The 24,192-nt window shown below is 41.1% G+C and overlaps 1 protein-coding gene across 5 annotated transcripts in view; it reads right to left on the reverse strand.

Annotated features, from left to right (window-relative positions):
* The window catches only part of ELP1 (elongator complex protein 1), a 74,830-nt gene that overhangs the window by 42,330 nt on the left and 8,308 nt on the right, over positions 1-24,192 (reverse strand). For all 5 annotated transcript variants that reach the window (XM_032240286.1, XM_032240288.1, XM_032240287.1 and 2 more), the window contains exons 4-10: positions 11,696-11,777; positions 10,271-10,351; positions 6,563-6,648; positions 5,250-5,346; positions 4,811-4,901; positions 3,562-3,685; positions 2,537-2,630 (exon numbers count right to left, since the gene is read on the reverse strand). In XM_032240286.1, coding sequence (XP_032096177.1) covers positions 2,537-2,630; positions 3,562-3,685; positions 4,811-4,901; positions 5,250-5,346; positions 6,563-6,648; positions 10,271-10,351; positions 11,696-11,777 — 655 coding nt within the window. The remainder of the gene's footprint in view (positions 1-2,536; positions 2,631-3,561; positions 3,686-4,810; positions 4,902-5,249; positions 5,347-6,562; positions 6,649-10,270; positions 10,352-11,695; positions 11,778-24,192) is intronic.

The raw sequence follows: 24,192 nt of genomic DNA on the forward strand, positions 1-24,192 counted from the left end.
GTGTGTGTGTGTGTGTGTGTGTGTGTATACATATGTTTTTGAGACAGAGTCTCCACTCACTGCAGCCTCTGCCTCCCAGGTTAGAGCGATTGTACCACCTCAGCCTCCCGAGTAGCTGGGACTACAGGCGAGCATCACCATGCCAGACTAATTTTTGAATTTTTAATAGAGATGGGGTATCGCCTTGTACAATATTTTTATGCTCAGCATATCACAGGGCCATCCCTTGACACATTGGTTAATCAGTGGTTCTCAACTGTGGCTATTTAAAATCACTTGGGAGATTTTTGTTTTGTTTTGTTTTAAGATGGAGTCTCGCTCTGTCGCCCAGGCTTGAGTGCAGCGGCGTGATCTGGGCTCACTGCAACTTCCACCTCTGAGGTTCAAGCGATTCTCCTGCCTCAGCCTCCCAAGTAGCTGGGATTATAGGCACCCGCCACCATGCCCAGCTAATTATTTTGTATTTTTAGTAGAGTCGGGGTTTCACCACGTTGGCCAGGCTGGTTTTGAAGTCATGACTTCAAGTGATCCACCTGCCTCAGGCTCCCAAAGCGCTAGGATTACAGGCATGAGCCACCACACCCAGCCACTTTTGGTTTTTAATTAAATACTTATGTATAGTCCCCATTCCAACACACTGAATTGAACTCTGAGATGAAGCCTGAATATACTTATTTTTTTTCTAAAGGTGTGGCCAGGGTTGAGAACTATTGTGTTGAATGAATAATTCATTTCTTAACATTTCAGTTAAAAGGATTCTAATGATGAAGAAGTTTGAAAGCTACTTAGAAAATATTCAAGTTGGCCGGGCGCGGTGGCTCAAGCCTATAATCCCAGCACTTTGGGAGGCCGAGGCGGGTGGATCACGAGGTCAAGAGATCGAGACCATCCTGGTCAACATGGTGAAACCCCATCTCTACTAAAAATACAAAAAATTAGCTGGGCATGGTGGTGTGTGCCTGTAATCCCAGCTACTCAGGAGGCTGAGGCAGGAGAATTGCCTGAACCCAGGAGGTGGAGGTTGCGGTGAGCCGAGATCGCGCCATTGCACTCCAGCCTGGGTAACATGAGTGAAACTCCGTCCCCCCACCCAAAAAAAAAAAAAAAGAAAAGAAAATATTCAAGTAAAAATATTTATGAACAAAAATGTACTCTGCATTGCTGTTGACAATAATGAGAAATAAATGTATAACAGCATGAGATTTAATGAATGGGAATAAAAGATATTATACAGCAATTTAAAATAATATAGATATACTAAAACTTTTAGCAGAAATGAGATCATAGCTATACTGAGATATACACATTGAAAAACCAGAAGAGAAGAAAATTTGAATAGTGATTATTACTGAGTGGTAGAAGTATGAGATTTCTTTTTTTCTCATCTTTATTTTCTAACATTTTCATGTAATTAATACTTAAAACCACACACTTACACATTTTAAAAGGTATGAAAATATTCTTACTTTTATACTTAATCTAAATCTTCTTTCACACCCACAGTATTCCTTTGGTTAGTGTTTTTTTCTGTGGTAATACCATCCACTAGGGAAAGCACTTGATGACTTGCAATGGTTAATTTTTTTATGTCAACTTGGCTAGGCTATGGTGCCCAGCTGTCTGCTGAAACACTAGTCTAGATGTTGCTGTGAAGGTATTCTGTAGATGTGATTAATATTTATAATCAGCTGACTGTAAGGAAAGCAGATTACTCTCCATAATATGGGAGAGTCCCATTCATTCAGTTGAAGGTCTTAAAAGCAAAAAACAGGCTTCATAGAAAAGAAGGAATTCTGCCTTAAGGCTGTAACAGAAATCCTGCCTAAGTTTCCAGCCTGCTCTACAGATTTCATACTCAAGACTGCAACATCAATTCTTACCTGAATTTCCAGCCTGCCAACTTGTCCCACAGATTTCAATCTTGCCACCCACTACATTAGCCAATCTTTTAAAGTAAATCTATCCACACCTCTATTGCTCTCTCTCCCTCCTGCCGCACCCTATTCCCTCTCTCACTGTCTCTCTACATAAGTACAGTTGACCCTTGAACAACGCAGGCTGGAACTGCAGCAAGTTCATTTATATTCGTATTCTTTTCAATGAATACAGTCGGCCCTCCATATTGTAGATTCTATAAGTGCAACCAAACACAAATCAAAAATATGGTACTTGAGGAATGCAAAACCCAAGTATACAGAAGGCTGACTTTTCGTACATGAGGGTTCTGCAGGGCTGACTGCAGGACTTGACCATGTGCGGATTTCGGTGTCCACAGGCAATACTGGAACTAAACCCCTGAGAATACTGAGGGACGAATTATGTATATGTATTACTTCTGTTTCTCTAGAGAACCCTGACCAATACATGACTGAAATCCACAATCAATCAAAACCTAACCACCCCTATCTCCATCTACCCACTTCAGCATCTTTGATTCTACTAGGGACTCAGTAGAAGGGATGAAGGAAATCCCATACCCTTCCACTTTCAACTACACATTATGGGGCAGAAGGCTGGGGTACTACAGCTGTCTTACCATAGGTTTTTGGAATGGAGCCTTCCTCTCGCTGAAGGTCTTCCAGCCAAACTGCAAGCACAGAGGAATCTGCATTCCAGAGCAAGTCATTTACCTAGCAGGGAAAAAAGATCTGTCATTGGCCTTCAGTTACACATTTACTTCCAAATTTTTGTAATAGCTGTACTCCCTCTCTCAAATCAAATAATCCCACTGCCTGAGCTCATTGCTAGCTGTAAATTACTAACCTACAGAGGCATTAAACAAATCTGTAAAATTTATGTCATCATGTAGAGGCCTTAAAAAAAGAAATACATTATGCTTAAAGCTTAAAAGAGACTAAAGAAACTTAACCAAACGCAAGGTGACATTTTTAGACAATCAGAGAAATTTGAATATGGACTGGCTGTTAGACAACACTGAAGTAAGATATAATGGAATTATGGTTATTTAAAGAAAAATGTTCTTAACTGTTAGAAATAAATATTGAAAATATGATTTCTAGAATTAAAACACCAGGAAATAAAAATATATGCTAGTATGTGTATATATAAACCAAAGAGTAATGGATAGATCAAAATAATTTTGCAAAATGTTGGTGTCTACTGAAAGTGAATAGTTACATGGGAGTTCATTAAACTCATCTCTCAACTTAAGATGTTTAAAATTTTACAGAGATAACATTTGATGTGTTCTCACTTCAGCAAGGATCTTAATGATATACAAACCACTTAAGATTTAAATGTTATAAATGAAAATAATCTTCATTACTGGAAAAATTATGCTTTTGTCAAAATTAACAATAAAAATTAGCATTTTTATTTCCTATTTCTGTTTTATCTAGGTTGGGGAGAAATGTTTTCTTACTTGCAAAATCTCCTCGGAAAGACAATTTCTCTTTTATTAAAAATCAGTTCCAAGAAGCTACCATTTTTATGACTATTTACTCTAAAGCTTCTATTTATGTATCCATATCAAATACAAATCCCCTCTATAGCTATGGAAAGTCCTCTACATTTGAGGGCAAAACAAACTCAGGCACTTACCTTAACCTCGTCTTTCAGGAAGGGAAGTGTAAAGTGTCCATGAAGGAGTCCATTTTTCTCAAAAAACACAATATCCTGCTGGTTGGGTTTATCTTGTGTAGATGCAATCAAACTACCTGAGGGTCTTAAAGCAAACTCGGAGTGTTACAACACCCAAGGCTCATCTAACTAGCTTAAGAATAGATAAAATTCAGAAAAGAGATTTTTTTTTTTCCAGCAAACATGGATGAATGAATGAATGAATGAATGAGTATCTTTATCCAAGGAAGTTTTAAATCCCATGTGTCCCTTGTCTTTCAGCAAGTGGTTCATCCCCTTGTGGGACAGTACTTGCACAGGGGGAAGAGTGCCTTTTCCTATTTTACACAAAGGCTCCATTTACCCACAAAGCCTTATATATTTGCACTGCATTTGGATGACTTTAAAAATAATAAGTTATCTAAACCATTCCAGGTATAATGTGCTAAAAATCAAAATCTATTTCTCCTTCAATTATATGATTTCAGCAAATATTTATGCTCAGGAAGTTATTTTTTAAGACTTCTCCATCTGTTGAAAACAATTGCCTCATCTCATTCACATTTGTCTCTAGAGTTTTAATTCAAATACGTTTCTCTTCTGCTCTATCATACAATACCGCTCAGATACTGGTGGGAAACAAGAAGTCTGCATATAACAGACAGCACTGAAACAGAGGTCATACATCTATCTAAAATCAGGCAGCCACATATGACAGGCAAATTGTGACCTGCACAAGGGTACTGGGCCAAGGAGGAGAATGGAAGAAAGAGGAGGTTTAAATCCAGCCTGCATGTTCCTTAGTCAGCAGATCCTCTACTGTGGGAATTTGTGCCAAGGAAGGAAGCTCTTTCCCTAATTTCCACAAAAGCTCCATTTGCCCATAAAGCCTTGCAAACTGGGCCTTCCCTTCTAAACCATTTTCTGCTCTTTACAGTGGCTTCATATACACCCTGCCTTAAAATCAGAACTTTTAAGAATTAGGAATGCAAAATATATGGGGCCTTAGAATGATGAAATCTGTGAAGAAGCCTAAAATCTACTATTCAAGTTGAATTCAGACTTCAGAGAACAAAACAAAAAGAAGAAATAAAGATAGATACAGGCTTACAAACAAAGAAATGTAAAATTCCTTTTGTGTTACACAAACATCTATATCATCAGTATCAATGGGCACCACCACCTCTACCCCGGTTCCAAGAATTTCTCTAAGATTTCTTCCCCCACTCACTTCCAAGCCAGGGCTGGTCCCAGTCCTGCCACAGGCTCACTGGTTGACTGCAAAACAAACTCGCGGTTCCACACTCTGACCTTCCGAGCCCCTGTGCGGGAATGGAGTCAAACACACACACACTTACAACATTATGATAAAAGTTGTCAATTCAGAACTTTTCAAACACCTTCCTTACAAGTAAAAACTGCCACGGTTTTACAGAGCCAATTAGATTAATCTCATTAAAAATGTGTGTCCACCAGGTAGGAGGATGGACCAATGGCCTCAAAGGACTCTTCTAATTCTTAACTCTAAACTCATTTCATATTTAAAGCAGCAGATCCTTACCTCATATGCATAATTAATACGCTATTCAAAGCAAAAGAAAGAAAATTTTCCTGAATTTTAATAACATAATTTATTTTTATTGTTGTTTAACTGCAATATATTTCCATACCTGTTTCTGGGCAAACAACACTCACAGCAAAAAACTGTCCATCCCCACGCCAGGTGATTTGTGGTCTGTGGTCATCCCAGGGCAAAGCAGACTCAAACTAAAGAGGGAAAGAAACACCAATATTCCTGAGGGACCTTAAGTGTCCCAGAATCAAACAAGCCTCAGACCGCTAAATATAGGTCTCTTATATGAGATTTAAGCTACTTTGAAAGCCTGCCTCATAGAATCAGAGACCATCCTAGAAGCGTTGGTTCTTAGACCCAGAAATCATCAAAGAAGAGAAAAAAATCTAAAACAAACAAAAATCCTCCTTTGGGCATTAAAAAAAAAGTGGCCTCTAAGAACAGCAAAAGAGGAAAAGAGCTACAGGTCTAAATATTGAATATAATGAGCTAAGGAACCTATCAGATAACTATGACAAGGAAACAAGCATTCCATTTGTCCAACAGAGTAGAGTTTTGTTGAAATATTGTGTAAGCTTCACAACAGGGCACAGATGAGTTAAGATGTGAAGAAGGTCTCACAGCTAATAAATGTTACGAGGATAATGTAATCTGTACTTTTCTATCAGAGATACATACTGCCCTTGGGGGTACTTGACTTGACAGTATGCCAGAAGATAAATATGGCACATCTTCCTGGGGGTATTTTTCAATTCACATTTTTAAAAAATGTTCATATTGTATAAATTAAAATAAAACATAAGAGTTTAAAGGCATTTAATGTGGCACAGACACTACTTCCCCAGGAACCCCAACACTTTGCAAGATTCTTGTGTCCACCCACCTCTGCATTCAGGGGCTGCCTACATTAGAAAACTAAAAAGTCCTGCCTGAGTCATCAAGACATCATTATACAGTCTTTAGAATTTTCTAATCCAGAAGTAAGGAAAACAAAGAGTTTTATCCAAAAGAAAAAGAAAAATATCTAATATATACATATATGGGAAAAGCATGAGAACATCCATGTGAATGAAGGATGGCAACTCTCTCTGGGGAGCAAGGGGATGGACATTGGGACAGGATATACAAGGCATTTCCTTTGTCTGTGATGTTTTATTTGTTAAACTGGGTTATGAATATCACTTATAATTATTTGCTACCATGATAATAAATCACAAAGCAACCTGGCAATAACAAGAAAAAAAAGGATCTTTCCAGGGGGACCCATTTCCTGAGGGCTCTAGGCAGTTTTACAAAAACAGAAGAGAATTGTTCATTAATGGCATCTAAGTGGACACCAAAGAGTTCCTAGTGAGTGGCAAACTTACATTTGTTCCAATCAAGGCTCTTCATCCATCAAACCAAACTTACCGTTTCCATCTGAAAAGCTGCTTGTCTGCCTTCTGATCCATGGAACTGTGTTTCCTTCCTGCCCCATCCAATAGTGATGAACTTGCCTAGAGAACAATTGATTGAGAACATGCAAGACAACCAATAAGCTGCATGAAATGAAACAAAAACAGCTCCACTGCTATTCTTCATGAAGTTAGTCATTGGCAATTACTCAGGTCCTCTAAGACCTCTCAATAAATTGACCAGCAGTCAATATTTGAGAAACCTATGTTTCAGGCTGGGCGTGGTGGCTCATGCCTATAGTCCCAACACTTTGGGAGGCTGAGGCAGGAGGATCACTTGAGTCCAGGAGTTCAAGACCAGCCTTGGTAACATAGGGAGACCCCCCTCTCTACAAAAAATACACAAAATTAGCTGAACATGATGGCACACACCTGTGGTTCCATCTACTCAGGAAGCTGAAGTAGGAGGATCACTTGAACTCAGGAGTTCAAGGCTACAGTGAGCCATCAGTGCACCACTGCATTCTATGGGCAACACAGCGAAACCCCCCATCTCAAAACAAACAAACAGTCATACAAAAAAATCAGTTTCATGTTATATGCAGCAGTGATTCTGAAGAATTTGAAATGCCCTTCCTTATTTTAGAAAGTATTTTACTGCCGTCTTTTATATTCCAAGTTTCTTTGATGACACAAGTCAGCGATCTTGCCCTTACCTTATAATTAAGAAGAATGAAACATGAAGAGTCTACTAAATATGTCAGGAACATAAAACCCCAAGACAAGAACTGGGAATAAAATTCTGATTGCAAGCTCCTCACCTCACTGGTGAGAGAGGGGACTGCTGATCACAAAATAGCTCCTCACATAGACTGAGAGATTGAGACCCTCCCTAATGGCAGAGCCCAAAGTTAGAACACAGGTCTTCTGGCTTTCAGGCTGACTGCTGTTCTTTCTAGATCATAGCCCTTCTCTCAAGTAAACAATAAAGGCAGAGTTGCTGAAACAACATAACCCCTCTGTTCCTGGAGGTAGGATCCATCTGTAAGAGGTACAATAAAGATGGTCCTGAACGCATCACCCAGTGCAGGACCCAATACTTCCCTCCTACCATTGATTCTGATTCTGATGCAGCAGGGCTGTTTGCAATTCCTATAAATTATAGGTCCATATGACCATTTCCTGTCTGCTCATAACCAAGCACTAGAGTACCTCAAAGCATACCTTGCTGCTGCATACAAATGGTAGTGCCTATCATGGTGCAAACCTCCAGGCTTCTATCTGCAAGTTTCCATAGGAAGATTAAGGACCAAGGAATGAAGAAAGAGAACTTCTCCAACAGAAGACAAGAAATGATGCGGTTATAGCAGGGATTTGCAAAACTACAGCCTACATCTGCTTTTACAAATGCTTACCGGAACACAGCCACGCTTATGTATTGTATATAACTTTCATACCTCAATATTAGAATTGAGCAGTTGCAACACAGATTATATAGCCCACAAAGCTGAACATATTTATGACCTAGCCCTTTTCAGAACAAGTTGACTGACCCCCAGGATAGAGGAAAAATATTCATCACTCCACAGAATGATTTTGTTTTTGTACTGAGAAACGCATTTCTGAGATCTAAGGCCTTAACTTGGACTATGTTTCCTTTGAGGTACTGCATAGGATTTTTGTGAAAAAGTCTGTGGGAAACACCAGGCCCAGAGCACTTTCCCATCCCAAAGTGTACTGTGTGCTGGTTACTCTCTCTCTCTGACTGTCCTCAAAGCTGGATGCCCCAGAGTTCTACCCTGGATTCTAGACTCTTCCTGTGCAGCATCTGCTCCCTGAGCAAGTCCATCTGTTCCCAAAATTGTCAGAATCCTACATACCCCCTACTCTCAGTCCATAGCTCTGGCCTCTACCGAGCTTCAGACTTATATTTGCCTACTCCACATGGCAATCCCATATGGTCCTTCAACAAATCCAAAACAGACCTTACCACCTACGCTTACAGACTAGCACTTCCCCATCTCCCCTCTCAGTTACTGGCATCTTTATTCCCCTCACCTGAGGTTCTGGCTGGAGTCCTGCACAACTTTTTCTTATTCGCCTTACATATGCAAAGCCTATTTATTTCACCTACTAAATCAGTATTTCTCAAACTGGCCTAGGGCAGAAGGGGAACCATATACATGTATTCTAAAAAAGTTTTTCAGATAATTCTAAAAAAAAGTACTCCCATCCTCATTGAGAATCAACTTTTTCCTGAATCATTCCTGCTTCTAGCCCCACATAAACCTTCCTTCTCTCTCATCTGGAATCCTGCAGCAACCTCCTACCTGATCACCCTGCCTCTAGTCTCGTCTCTCTCAATGCACAAAAACAACAAAAAATATGCCATCAAGAGCCATCTTTCTACTAGATAAATCTCTTTAAACCTCTTATCATCAAAACCTTTAATGTCTGATCAACTATAACTCGATGTCCAAATTCCCTGCTACAAACTCAATCCAATCTGTCCCATTTATTTCATTCTACACTCACATCCTGCCACTTTGGCAATGCTGAATTACTCACAGTTCCCTGAGTAACCCACAATGTTTCTATCAAATAACCCTCCCTTGAAACAGACACATTCACTTGCTTGGAATACTCCCCAACCCTTGTCCCTCAACTACCCAACACCAATTCAGCTGAGACTCAGCTCAAGTCAGCCTCCCCGGGGAAATCATCCCTCTCCAGTTACTGGTTTCCTTCCCTTATGCTACCCTAATACCTACACATCATGTCATTACTATGCTGATGCCACCATGCCCAGCTAATTTTTAAATTTTTTTGTAGACAGTGGGTCTCCCTATGTTGCCCAGACTAGTATTGAACTCCTGGGCTCAAGCAATCCTCCTGCCTCATCCTCCAAAAGTGCTGGGATTATAGGCATAAGCCACTGTGCTCAACCTTTAAAAATTATTTCTGAAAAAATACATTATTTTAAAATAAATGGGTAGAAGTTTTCTAAATGATTTATCAGAGTTGATGGAACACGAAGGCAGGAAGTTAGACCTTAGCAGAAGCTGGAATATCTTCTTCCCTCAACCCTCTTCAATCAGGCCAGCAACTTGGTGACTTCAAGATGGCCAAAGCGTGTACTTAACAAGCATCTCTCTTCTCCTGCACTCCCCTTCAATACTTTAGGAACTCTAAAGTTAGCCAATCAACATTCATAACAGAAAATCTAAGTCAGATAAACATTCAGAGGAACAGCCTTAATGCCCAGATGACCTTGGCTAGGTTTTAGCAAGAAAATAATCTGATTGCTCCCAAGGAAATGCAGATTGGATCTAATCAGTAGGAACAAAAACCAGCCTTCTATCCCATCTCTCTTCTTTTCTTTACCCTAAAACTGTATCCCAGAAATACTACCTTTATACAAACTTGTACAGTCCCTTTCACTGAAAGCCCAGGCTAAGACTTTCCTAGGGTGTGGTTAATAACTATCTTAGTGACCTTAAACACTGATTGACAAAGCCAACCCTCAGACCTGGAGAGGCACCAGCAGGCCTTTTAAGATTTGGAATGGGCTGAAGGAACTGGGATCATAGACAATTAATAACTTGGGGTTTAACCTTCAGAGTTCTTTGGCCTAATGACATGGCTATTAATTAGTGTACAAGCAAATGGTCACAAATGGGAAGAAACATAGGTCACAAAATGTTGCAAACAAAGCTATACTCACTTTCACCAAAATCATCCTGGTGGATTTGCTGCTCCATGATTGGTTCAAAATCTTTTGTCATCATAATCAGGGTCTGTTGACCTTAGAGAAACACACACAAAAATGATTTTATTTTCAGGTAACAAATTTGCCATTCCATAAGTACCAATGGCACTGTAAGCTAAGGAGGTGGGATTAGTCTGAACAGAGCAGACAGAACTCATCCAAAATGCTTTAACTTGAAACAACAACAACAACAACAACGACAACAATAACAACAAAACCCAAAAAGCTTGCCTAGATAGGCCACCTGGTGCTTATACTCAGCTATTAATGTGTGTACAGTTGAATATAAAAGTCTACAAAGTCTTCCTCTACTAACTTCAACACTCCTTGTCACCAAGATACTTCTAAATATATGTCATCAATGGAACTGTTTTACTAAACTCAAGGGGAAAAACAGGAACAGAACCCAAGAAGGGCTTTGAGAATGTGTTCATATAGCGACTCTTAGAATAAGTTAAAATACATATTGCTGAGATTTTTTTTTTTTGAGATGGAGTCGCCCTCTGTCGCCAGGCTAGAGTGCAGTGGCATGATCTTGGCTCACTGCAACCTCAGCCTCCCGGGTTCAAATGATTCTCCTGCCTCAGCCTCCTGAGTAGCTGGGACTACAGGCACATGCCACCAAGCCCAGCTAATTGTTGTATTTTTGATAGAGACAGCTTTCACCATGTTGGCTAGGATGGTCTCGATCTCTTGACCTTGTGATCCGCCCACCTCGGCCTCCAAAGTGCTAAGATTACAGGCGTGAGCCACTGTGCCCAGCCTACTGCTGACATTTTTAACTCTAACTGGGGACTTAGCAGCCTCCCCAAGCTTTGTGACTTTGTTTCACACTCCTGAAGACTGAAAAAGTCATATGAAATAACTTTTTATAATGACAGACTAAGAGGTAAAATTTCAGTCACAAAAAAAAAAATTTTTACTCTACATTATAATATTGCTATTATACTGGTTCAAATAAATTTTTTGAAATTCAAGCATCCCCAAACCAATGAGGCCTGTATGACATTCGGAATGTTTTAGAAAAGCCAGTTAGGGGCCGGGTGCAGTGGCTGAGGCCTGTAATTCCAGCACTTTGGGAGGCCAAGGGGAGAGGCTCATGAGGTCAAGAGATCGAGACCATCCTGGCCAACGTGGTGAAACCTCGCCTCTACTAAAAATACAAAAATTTGCTGGGTGTGGTGGCACGTGCCTGTAGTCCCAGCTATTCGGGAGGCTGAGCCAGGAGAATCGCTTGAACCCAGGAGGCAGAGGTTGCAGTGAGCTGAGATCGCACCACTGCACTCTAGCCTGGTGACAGAGCGAGACTCTGTCTCAAAACAAACAAACAAACAAACAAACAAACAAACAAAGCCAGTTAGGCACCAGTAACAGGCTTACCTGTGGCAAGAAGCACCAGCTCTTGGTCAGGACTCCAACTCATGACAGAGATACCACTGGCTACACTCCCAACACACTCCAGCTGAGACAGAGAAAATTGAAAAGAGAGACTCAAAACACTAGTGTCTCAGTAAAAACTGACTGCAATTTCAATCAAAACAATTTAAAAAAAAACAGAAAGAAAGGAAATCAGTATATGGAAGAGATATCTGCACTCCCATGTTTGTTGCAGCTCTGTTCACAATAGCTAACATTTGGAGCCAACCTAAGCATCCACCAACAGATGACTGGATAAATAAAATGTGGTACTATACACAATGGAGTGCTATCCAGGCATAAAAAGGAATTAGATCCTGTCATTTGCAACAACATGGATGCAATTGGAGATGATTATGTTAAGTGAAATAAACCAGGCACAAAAAGACAAACATCACATGTTCTCACTTATTTGTGGACTCTCAAAATCAAAACAATTGAACTCATGGACACAGCACAGGGATGGTTCCTAGAGGCTGGGACGGGTAGTGACAGGCTGAGGGAAGTTGGGATGGTTAAAAGGTACCAAAAAAAAGAAACCAGAAAGAATAAATAAGATCTACTATTTGATAGCACAACAATGTGACTATAGTCAATAATAACTGTATATTTTAAAATAACTAAAACACTATAATTGGATTGTTTATACCACAAAGAATAAATGCTTGATGGGATGGATATCCCATTCTCCATGATATGGTTATTTTGCATTGCATCCCTGTATCAAAACATCTCACATAGCTCATATACGTGTGTGTGTGTGTGTGTGTGTGTGTGTGTGTGTGTGTGTGTGTGTGTATATTCTATGTACCCATAAAAATTAAAAATTTAAATTTAAAAATTAAAACAAGAACTTATTCAACAAACATTTCTTCAGTAATGGATATGAAGAGAACAGACCTGTTATTAGGCACAGGGATTAGAAATAACTATCTCTTTCTTCCCAGAGCTGTCTCATGAGGGAGATAAAAGATGACTCCACAGAGGATGACAGCAGTAACAACGATCTCTGTAAAGCAAAGTGTGTTTCAGCACAAGGAATGACAAGTGACCCAGAGTCCAGAAAAGGTTTTTCTGAAGTGTTCAAAGAGTGGTAATAAGGACAGAAAAGAGAGACCAGGAAGAAAAACACAGTGCAGAGGCACAAAGCCAGAAAAGAGAGCAGTTAAAAATCAGCTGCAACTATAACACAAGGTATATGTACACATAGGAACAATGTGGGGATGAGGCTAAAAATGAATTTGGGGAACAGACAGTGAAAGGGCTTATAAGGCACAATAGGGAATATGGACTCTATCTTCCAGACAATTGAGAAGCTATGAAAGGGCAGGATCAGCACCATTAAATGAAGATAAATAGACTGGAAGAGCTCACGGAAACAATGCTACAAAACGTTTTGAAAGTAAAAGCATCCATCTTTTTCTTTTTTTTATTGCATTTTAGGTTTTGGGGTATATGTGAAGAACATGCAAGATTGTTGCATAGGTACACACATGGCAGTGTGATCTGCTGTCTTCCTCCCCTTCACCTGTATCTGGCATTTCTCCCCATGCTAACTCTCCCCAACTCCCCACCCACCGCTGTCCCTCCCTATTTCCCCCCAACAGACCCCAGTGTGTAGTGCTCCCCTCCCTATGTCCATGTGTTCTCAATGTTCAACACCCGCCTATGAGTGAGAACATGCGGTGTTTGATTTTCTGCTCTTGTGTCAGTTTGCTGAGAATGATGGTTTCCAGGTTCATCCATGTCCCTGCAAAGGACACAAACCCATCGTTTTTGATGGCTGCATAATATTCCACGGTGGATATGTGCCACATTTTTCCTGTCCAGTCTATCATCAATGGGCATTTGGGTTGGTTCCAGGTCTTTGCTATTGTAAACTGTGCTGCAATGAACATTCGTGTGCACATGTCCTTACAGTAGAACAATTTATAATCCCTTGGATATATACCCAGTAATGGGATTGGTGGGTCAAATGGAGTTTCTATTTCTAGGTCCTTGAGGAATCGCCACACTGTCTTCCACAATGATTGAACTAATTTACACTCCCACCAACAGTGTAAAAGCGATCCTATTTCTCCACATCCTCTCCAGCATCTGTTGTCTCCAGATTTTTTAATGATCGCCATTCGACTGGCATGAGGTGGTATCTCAATGTAGTTTTGATTTGCATTTCTCTAAGGACCAGTAATGATGAGCATTTTTTCATACGTTTGCTGGCCTCATGTATGTCTTCTTTTGTAAAGTGTCTGTTCATATCCTTCGCCCACTTTTGAATGGGCTTGTTTGTTTTTTTCTTGTAAATCTGTTTTAGTTCTTCATAAATTCTGGATATCAGCCCTTTGTCAGATGGGTAAACTGCAAAAATGTTTTCTCATTCTGTTGGTTGCCGATTCACTCTAATGACTGTTTCTTTTGCCGTGCAGAAGCTGTGGAGTTTGATTAGGTCCCATTTGTCTATTTTGGCTTTTGTTGCCAATGCTTTTGGTGTTTTGGTCATGAAGTCCTTGCCTACGCCTATGTCCTGAATGGTTTTGCCTAGATTTTCTTCTAGGGTTTTTATGGTGTTAGGTCTTATGTTTAAGTCTTTAATCCATCTGGAGTTAATTTTAGTGTAAGGTGTCAGGAAGGGGTTCAGTTTCTGCTTTCTGCACATGGCTAGCCAGTTTTCCCAACACCATTTATTAAACAGTGAATCCTTCCCCATTGCTTGTTTTTGTCAGATGTGTCAAAGATCAGATGGTTGTAGATATACTATGTTGCCTCCGAGGCCTCTGTTCTGTTCCATTGGTCTATATCTCTGTTTTGGTACCAGTACCATGCTGTTTTGATTACTATAGCCTTGTAGTATAGTTTGAAGTCCGGTAGTGTGATGCCTCCCGCTTTGTTCTTTTTACTTAGAATTGACTTGAGTATGTGGGCTCTCTTTTGGTTCCATATGAAGTTTAAGGTGTTTTTTTCAAGTTCTGTGAAGAAGGTCATTGGTAGCTTGATGGGGATAGCGTTGAATGTGTAAATTACTTTGGGCAGTATGGCCATTTTCATGATATTGATTCTTCATAATCAAGAACATGGAATATTTCTCCGTTTGTGTCCTCTCTTATTTCGCTGAGCAGTGGTTTGTAGTTCTCCTTGAAGAGGTCCTTTACATTCCTTGTTAGTTGCATTCCTAGGTATTTTATTCTCTTTGTGGCAATTGTGAATGTCAGTTCGTTCTTGATTTCGCTCTCTTTAAGTGTGTTATTGGTGTATAGGAATGCTTGTGATTTTTGCACATTGATTTTGTATCCTGAGACTTTGCTGAAGTTGTTTATCAGTTTCAGGAGATTCTGGGCAGAGACGATGGGGTCTTCTAGATATACAATCATGTCATCTGCAAATAGAGACAATTTGACTTCCTCCTTTCCTATTTGAATACCCTTTATTTCTTTTTCTTGCCTGATTGCTCTGGCTAGAACTTCCAGTACTATACTGAATAGGAGTGGTGAGAGAGGGCATCCTTGTCTACTGCCAGATTTCAAAGGGAATGCTTCCAGTTTTTGCCCATTAAGTATGATATTGGCTGTTGGTTTGTCGTAAATAGCTTTTATTATTTTGCGATACGTTCCATCAATACCTAGTTTATTAGGGGTTTTTAGCATAAAGGGTTGTTGAATTTTGTCAAAGGCCTTCTCTGCATCAATTGAAATAATCATGTGGTTTTCATCTTCCGTTCTGTTTATGTGGTGTATTACATTTACAGACTTGCTTATGTTGAACCAGCCTTGCATCCCAGGGATGAATCCTACTGGATCATGGTGGATAAGCTTTTTGATGTGTTGTTGTAATTGGCTTGCCAGTATTTTATTGAAGATTTTTGCATCTATATTCATCATGGATATTGGCCTGAAGTTTTCTTTTCTTGTTGAGTCTCTGCCGGGTTTTGGTATCAGGATGATGTTGGTCTCATAAAATGATTTGGGAAGGATTCCCTCTTTTTGGATTATATGGAGTAATTTCAGAAGGAATGGTACTACCTCCTCTTTGTATGTCTGGTGCAATTTGGTTGTGAACCCATCTGGACCTGGGCTTTTTTTTGGGTGGTAGTCTCTTAATTGCTGCCTCAACTTCAGACCTCATTATGGGTCTGTTCACGGTTTCGGCTTCTTCCTGGTTTAGGCTTGGGAGGAGGCAAGTGTCCAGGAATTTATCCAATTCTTTCAGGTTTACTAGCTTATGTGCATAGAGTTGTTTGTAATAATCTCTGATGATGGTTTGAATTTCTGTGGAATCTGTGGTGATATCCCCTTTATTGTTTTTTATTGCATCTATTTGGTTATTCTCTTTTTTATTAATCGGGCTAGTGTCCTGTCTATTTTGTTGATCTTTTTGAAACACCAGCTCCTGGATTTATTGATTTTTTGAAGGGTTTTTTGTGTCTCTATCTCCTTCAGTTCTGCTCTGATCTTAGCTACTTCTTGTCTTCTGCTAGGTTTTGAGTTTTTTTGATCTTGCTCCTCTAGCTCTTTCAATTTTGATGATAGGGTGTCAATTTTCGATCTCTCCTTACTTCTCATGTGGCCACTTATTGCTATATAGTTTCCTCTAGAGACTGCTTTAAATGTGTCCCAGAGATTCTGGTATGTTGTGTCTTCATTCTCGTTGGTTTCAAAGAGCATCTTTATTTCTGCCCTCATTTCATTGTTTATCCAGTCAACATTCAAGAGCAGTTGTTCTGTTTCCATGAAGCTGTGTGGTTGTGAGTTAGTTTCTGAATTCTGAGTTCTAACTTGATTGCACTGTGGTCTGAGAGACTGCTTGTTATGATTTCTGTTCTTTTGCATTTGCTGAGGAGTGATTTACTTCCAATTATGTGGTCAGTTTTAGAGTAGGTGTGATGTGGTACTGAGAAGAATGTATATTCTGTGGATTTGGGGTGGAGAGTTCTGTAAATGTCTATTAGGTTTGCCTGTTCCAGGTCTGAGTTCAAGTCCAGGGTATCCTTGTTAATTTTCTGTCTGGTCGATATGTCTAATATTGACAATGGGTTGTTAAAGTCACCCACTATAATTGTGTGGGAGTCTAAGTCTCTTTGTAAGTCATTAAGAACTTGCCTTATGTATCTGGGTGTTCCTGTATTGGGTGCGTATATATTTAGGATCGTTAGCTCTTCTTGTAGCATTGATCCTTTTACCGTTATGTGATGTCCTTCTTTGTCTCTTTTGATCTTTGTTGCTTTAAAGTCTATTTTATAAGAGATGAGAATTGCAACTCCTGCTTTTTTTTTTGCTCTCAATTTGTTTGGTAAATCTTCCTCTATCCCTTTATTTTGAGCCTTTGTGTATCCTTGCATGTGAGATAGGTTTCCTGGATACAGCACACCAATGGGTTTTGGCTTTTTATCCAATTTGCCAGTCTCTGTCTTTTGATTTGGACATTTAGTCCATTTACATTTAGGGTTAATATTGTTATGTGTGAATTCGATACTGCCATTTTGGTGCTTGCTGGCTCTTTTGCCCATTAGTTGATGCAGATTCTTCATTGTGTTGATGCTCTTTGCCATTTGGTATGTTTTTGGAGTGGCTGGTACTGGTTGTTCCTTTCTATGTATAGAGCCTCTTTCAGGAGCTCTTGTAGAGGAGGTCTGGTGGTGACAAAATCTCTGAGTACTTGCTTGTTTGCAAAGGATTTTGCTTTTCCTTCACTTGTGTAGCTTAGTTTGGCTGGATATGTGATTCTGGGTTGAAAGTTCTTTTCTTTAAGGATGTTGAATATTGGCCCACACTCTCTTCTGGCTTGTAGGGTTTCTGCTGAGAGATCTGCTGAAACAGATGGGCTTCATCTGTCAGTCTGATGGGCTTCTCTTTGTGGGTAACCCGACCTTTCTCTCTGGCTGCCCTAAGTATTTTCTCCTTCATTTCCGCCCTGGTGAATCTGACTATTATGTGTCTTGGGGTTGTTCTTCATGAAGAATATCTTTGTGGTATTCTTTGTATTTCCTGGACTTGAATATTGGCCGGCCTTGCTAGCTTGGGGAAGTTTTCCTGGATAATATCCTGAAGAATATTTTCCTGCTTGTATTCATTCTCTTCGTCACATTCAGGTACACCTATCAAACGTAGATTAGGTCTTTTCACATAGTCCCACATCTCTTGGAGACTTTGTTCATTCCTTTTACCCTTTTGTCTCTAATCATGCCTTCTGGTTTTATTTCATTGAGTTGATCTTCGACCTCTGATATCCTTTCTTCTGCTTGGTCAATTCGGCTGTTGAAACTTGTGCATGCTTCGTGAAGTTCTCGTGTTGTGTTTTTCAACTCCATCAATTTACTTACATTCCTCTGTAAGTTGTCCATTCTCGTTAGCATTTCATCAAATCTTTCTTCATGGTTCTTAGTTTCTTTGTATTGGGTTAGAATATATTCTTTTATTTCACAGAAGTTTCTTATTACCCACCTTCTGAAGCCTGATTCTATCATTTCATCACACTCATTCTCCATCCAGCCTTGTTCCCTTGCTGGTGAGGAGTTGTGATCCCTTGTAGGAGGAGAAGTGTTCTGGTTTCTGGTGTTTTCATCCTTTTTGCACTGGTTTCTTCCCATCTTTGTGGATTTTTCCACCTGTTATCTTTGTAGTTGCTGACTTTCAGATTGGGTCTCTGAGTAGATGTCCAGTTTGTTGATGATGAAGTTATTTCTGTTTCTTAGATTTCCTTCTAACAGTCTGGCCCCTCTGCTGTAGGATTGCTGAGGTCCACTCCAGGGCCTCCTTGCCTGGGGATCACCTGCAGCCGCTGCAGAACAGTAAGGGTTGCTACCAGTTTCTTCTTCTGCTATCTTTGTCCCAGAAGGATACCTGCCAAATGTCAGTCTGATCTCTCCTTTATGAGGTAACTCTTTGGATATACAGCAGTCAGGGAGCTGCTTGAGGAGACAGTCTGTCCTTTATTGGAGCTCAAGTGCTGAGTTGTGAGCTCCGTTGTTCATTCAGAGCTGCTGGGCAGGTACGTTTAGGTCTGCTGCAGCAGAACTCATAAACCCCTTTTTTTTCCCCAGATGCTCTGTCCCAGGGAGTTAGTGCTTTATTTATGAGTTTCCTTTGTTCTGCTGCCTTTTTTCAGGGCTGCCCTGCCTAGCAAGGAGGCAGCCTAGTCACCGTCTGCCTGCAGAGGCTTTGCTGAGCTGCTGTGGGCTCTGCCCAGCTGCCGTGTGAACTTCCCTGCAGTCCTGTTTATATGGGTGTAGTTAGAACTGTCTCGGCAATGGTGGCCCACCTCTGTAATGGCAGACTCTCTCTGTAATGGCAGGTTACCTCGGCAACGGTGGGCTGCCTCAGCCATGGCGGACTACCTCCGTAGTGGTGGAGTGCCTCGGTAATGGCGGACGCCCCTGCCCCACAGAGCTAGACCGTCCCGGGTTCAGCTGTGCTTGCTGTGAAACTCTCAACCTGGAGTGTTTGCAATTGCTGTCTTTTTTCTGTTGGGGTGGGACCAGCCGAGCCTGATCACCTGGCTCCCTGCCTCAGAGCCCTTTTTTTTTAAGTTGAACGGTCGACTCTCTCCCAGGTGTTCCAGTTGCCTGTTGAAAAGCGCCGGGATCTGTGTGATTTCCTGTGTGGCGACTGACTGCGCCAGCTGAAATAGTGGCACTTAGATTTGTGGCGCTTTTTTTGCCCCCAAATGTCCTGGCCTGGCTCCCTGTTTCAGTCCTCTTTTTAATCAGATGAATGGGCGAATATGCCTTCCCAGGGCTCCAATCACCAGCTAAAAGGGCACCCGGACCAGTGTATTTTGTACGGAGAACCGCCGTGCTGGGGCACTGGCCGAAACAGCCACTCCAGCCAAAACAGCTGCGCCGGCGACCCGTGGGGCTCCTCTACCTGGGAATCTCCTGGTCTGTGGGCAATAAAAATCTTTCTGGAAATGCGGCGTCCACTCACCCTCTGTGCTTTCACTGGGAGCTGCAATCCTGAGCTGTTCCTAGTCGGCCATCTTGGATCTCCAAACTTCGCATCTGTCTTTTAAATACAAGAAAAACCAATTAAGCTGTGCATGACAGGTTTGATATTACCCACCAAGAACTGACAGTAAGGTTTATTATGTTACTAAATGGAATGATTAAAAGTAAAGGTGACAGATTTAGACTGCTAGGGTCAAACCCCATTTGATTACTGTGTGACCTTGGCCTAATTTCTAAAGCACTATGTGCCTCAACTGCGTCTCCTGAAAAAGAGGAAACGATAATCTACCTCACAAGGTCATAGTGAAGATTAAATAAATTTGCATGAAAAGTGCTTTAAAAAGTGCCAGGTACACTGTAAACAGTTAATAAATGTAATCTGCTATTATTATCCTACTATTAGTAGGGCTTTAACTTCTGTGACATGATCAATGTTAAGGAGATCACAACTAACGAAGTAATCAAAGAAGACTTAAAGAATCAGGCAAGTGTAATTTGAAACCCTTGCTGTTAAGAAGGTGAAGATAGAAATCCAGAAACTCAACTGTGCACTAGAGTAGAGAAAGAAGTAATTGGTTGAAGTCTATCTCTCCTGGCAGTCATACATATACAGGTAATGATAATGTATTACTTCAGTCCCCAGAGTTCAGGGACTCTAAAGTTAGCCAATCAACATTCATAACATAAAAATCTAAGTCAGATAAACATTCAAAGACTTCCTAAATTAAGAAACAAAGGTTGCAATTCAGGATGAGAGTCTGATAAGAGGTGATCCTATACCATACAAGAATAGCCAATTTTAACTTTAAAAAAAAAACTATTCTCATTTGGAATGTTCTGATTTTTCTGATTAATACATGCAGCAGACAAAACTGAGTTGTAGAAGAATCTTAAAATACAGCGAAAGCCATGTTAACAATTTTTTAAATAAAGAAATATATAGGGGGTTTGATCAAAGATGGCCCTTTAGGAACAGCTTGGAGTTGCAGCTCCAGTGAAAACGCAGAGGGTGACTGGACGCTGCATTTTTATAGCCCACGGACCAGGAGATTCCCAGGCGTAGGAGGCCCATGGGATGCCAGGGAGGCGGTTTTGGCCGGTGCAGTTCTTTCGGTCAGCAGGGCTGCTTTGCCCTGCGCGGCTGCTTTGTCAGCGGCCTGGCTGGCGGTTCTCTGTAGAAAATACACTGGTCCGGGTGCCCTTTTGGCTGGCGATTGGAGCCCCGGGAAGCCGCACATTCATCTGATTAAAGAGGGGACTGAACAGGGAGCCAGGCCAGGAGATTCCTGAGCAAAAAAAGCGCCACGAATCACAGCGCCGATGTTTAAGCTGGCGCAGTAGGTCACCGCACAGGAAACAGATCCCGGCACCCTTTCAACAGGTGATTGGAACACCTGGGATAAAAAAGAAAAAAAGAAAAAAAAAAAAAAAAAGGCTCTGAGGCAGGGAGCCAGGTGATCAGGCTCGGCTGGTCCCACCCCCACAAAAGAACAAGAATCAGAAACAATCAGAAACTCTCTGGATTGAGAGTTTCACAGCAAGCACAGCTAAACCTGGGACGGTCCAGCTCAGTGGGGGAGGAGCATCCGCCATTACCGAGGCAGTCAACCAATAAGGAGGTAGTCCGCCATTGCTGAGGCAGCCTGCTGTTGCCAAGGCAACCCGCCATTGGTGAGGCTGCCTGCCTTTGCAAAGGTGACCTCCCATTGCCGAGGCAACCTGGCATTACAGAGAGAGTCCGCAAATACAGAGGCGGGGCACCATTGCTGAGGCAGTGCTAACTACGCCCATATAAACAAGACTGCAGGGAAGTTCACAGGGCAGCTGGTTGGAGCCCATAGCAGCTCAGCAAAGCCTTTGCAGGCAGACAGTGACTAGGCTGCCTCCTTGCTGGGCAGGGCAGCCCTGAAAAAAAAAAAAAAAAAAAGGCAGCAGCATAATGAAAACTCATAAATAAAACCCTAACTCCCTGGGACAGAGCACCTGGGAACAAAAAATGGTTTATGATTCTGCTGCAGCAGACCTAAATGTAGCTGCCCAGCAGCTCTGAATGAACAACGGAGCTCACAGCTCAGCACCTGAGCTCCTGAAAAAGGCAGACTGTCTCCTGAAGCAGGTCCCTGACTGCTGTATATCCAAAGAGTCACCTCATAAAGGAGAGATCAGACTGACATTTGGCAGGTATCCTTCTGGGACAAAGATAGCAGAAGAAGAAACTGGTAGCAACCCTTACTGTTCTGCAGCGGCTGCAGGCGATCCCCAGGCAAGCAGGGCCTGCAGTGGACCTCAGCAGACCTACAGCAGAGTGGCCAGACTGTTGGAAGGAAAACTAAGAAACAGAAATAACTTCATCATCAACAAACTAGACGTCCACTCAGAGACTCAATCTGAAAGTCAGCAACTACAAAGACGACAGGTGGAAAAATCCATAAAGATGGGAAGAAACCAGTGCAAAAAGGATGAAAACACCAGAAACCAGAACACTTCTCCTCCTACAAGGGATCACAACTCCTCACCAGCAAGGGAACAAGGCTGGATGGAGAATGAGTGTGATGAAATGACAGAATCAGGCTTCAGAAGGTGGGTAATAAGAAACTTCTGTGAAATAAAAGAATATGTTCTAACCCAATGCAAAGAAACTAAGAACGTTGAAAAAAGATTTGATGAAACTAACGAGAATGTACAACTTACAAAGGAATATGAGTGAATTGATGGAGCTGAAACACAATACGAGAACTTCGCGAAGCATGCACAAGTTTCAACAGCCGAATTGACCAAGCAGAAGAAAGGATATCAGAGGTCGAAGATCAACTCAATGAAATAAAACCAGAAGGCATGATTAGAGACAAAAGGGTAAAAGGAATGAACAAAGTCTCCAAGAGATGTGGGACTATGTGAAAAGACCTAATCTACATTTGATAGGTGTACCTGAATGTGACAAAGAGAATTAATCCAAGCTGGAAAATACTCTTCAGGATGTTATCCAGGAAAACTTCCCCAACCTAGCAAGGCTGGCCAATATTCAAGTCCAGGAAATACAGAGAACACCACAAAGATATTGCTCAAGAAGAGCAACCCCAAGGAACATAATTGTCAGATTCACCAGGGTTGAAATGAAGGAGAAAATGCTAATGGCAGCCAGAGAGAAAGGTCGGGTTACCCACAAAGGGAAGCCCATCAGACTGACAGATGAAGCCCATCTGTTTCAGCAGATCTCTCAGCAGAAACCCTACAAGCCAGAAGAGAGTGTGGGCCAATATTCAACATCCTTAAAGAAAAGAACTTTCAACCCAGAATCACATATCCAGCCAAACTAAGCTACACAAGTGAAGGAAAAGCAAAATCCTTTGCAAACAAGCAAGTACTCAGAGATTTTGTCACCACCAGACCTCCTCTACAAGAGCTCCTGAAAGAGGCTCTATACATAGAAAGGAACAACCAGTACCAGCCACTCCAAAAACATACCAAATGGCAAAGAGCATCAACACAATGAAGAATCTGCATCAACTAATGGGCAAAAGAGCCAGCAAGCACCAAAATGGCAGTATCGAATTCACACATAACAATATTAACCCTAAATGTAAATGGACTAAATGTCCAAATCAAAAGACAGAGACTGGCAAATTGGATAAAAAGCCAAAACCCATTGGTGTGCTGTATCCAGGAAACCTATCTCACATGCAAGGATACACAAAGGCTCAAAATAAAGGGATAGAGGAAGATTTACCAAACAAATTGAGAGCAAAAAAAAAAGCAGGAGTTGCAATTCTCATCTCTTATAAAATAGACTTTAAAGCAACAAAGATCAAAAGAGACAAAGAAGGACATCACATAACGGTAAAAGGATCAATGCTACAAGAAGAGCTAACGATCCTAAATATATACGCACCCAATACAGGAACACCCAGATACATAAGGCAAGTTCTTAATGACTTACAAAGAGACTTAGACTCCCACACAATTATAGTGGGTGACTTTAACAACCCATTGTCAATATTAGACATATCGACCAGACAGAAAATTAACAAGGATACCCTGGACTTGAACTCAGACCTGGAACAGGCAAACCTAATAGACATTTACAGAACTCTCCACCCCAAATCCACAGAATATACATTCTTCTCAGTACCACATCACACCTACTCTAAAACTGACCACATAATTGGAAGTAAATCACTCCTCAGCAAATGCAAAAGAACAGAAATCATAACAAGCAGTCTCTCAGACCACAGTGCAATCAAGTTAGAACTCAGAATTCAGAAACTAACTGAGAACTGCACAGATTCATGGAAACTGAACAACTGCACTTGAATGTTGATTGGATAAACAATGAAATGAAAGCAGAAATAAAGATGTTCTTCAAAACCAATGAGAATGAAGACACAACATACCAGAATCTCTGGGACACATTTAAAGCAGTCTCTAGAGGAAACTATATAGCAATAAGTGGCCACATGAGAAGTAAGGAGAGATCGAAAATTGACACCCTATCATCAAAATTGAAAGAGCTAGAGGAGCAAGATCA

This window comes from Sapajus apella, unplaced genomic scaffold, assembly GCF_009761245.1.
Source record: "Sapajus apella isolate SASKATOON/1434 unplaced genomic scaffold, GSC_monkey_1.0 scaffold46, whole genome shotgun sequence".
In the NCBI taxonomy this organism is placed as follows: Eukaryota; Metazoa; Chordata; class Mammalia; order Primates; family Cebidae; genus Sapajus; species Sapajus apella.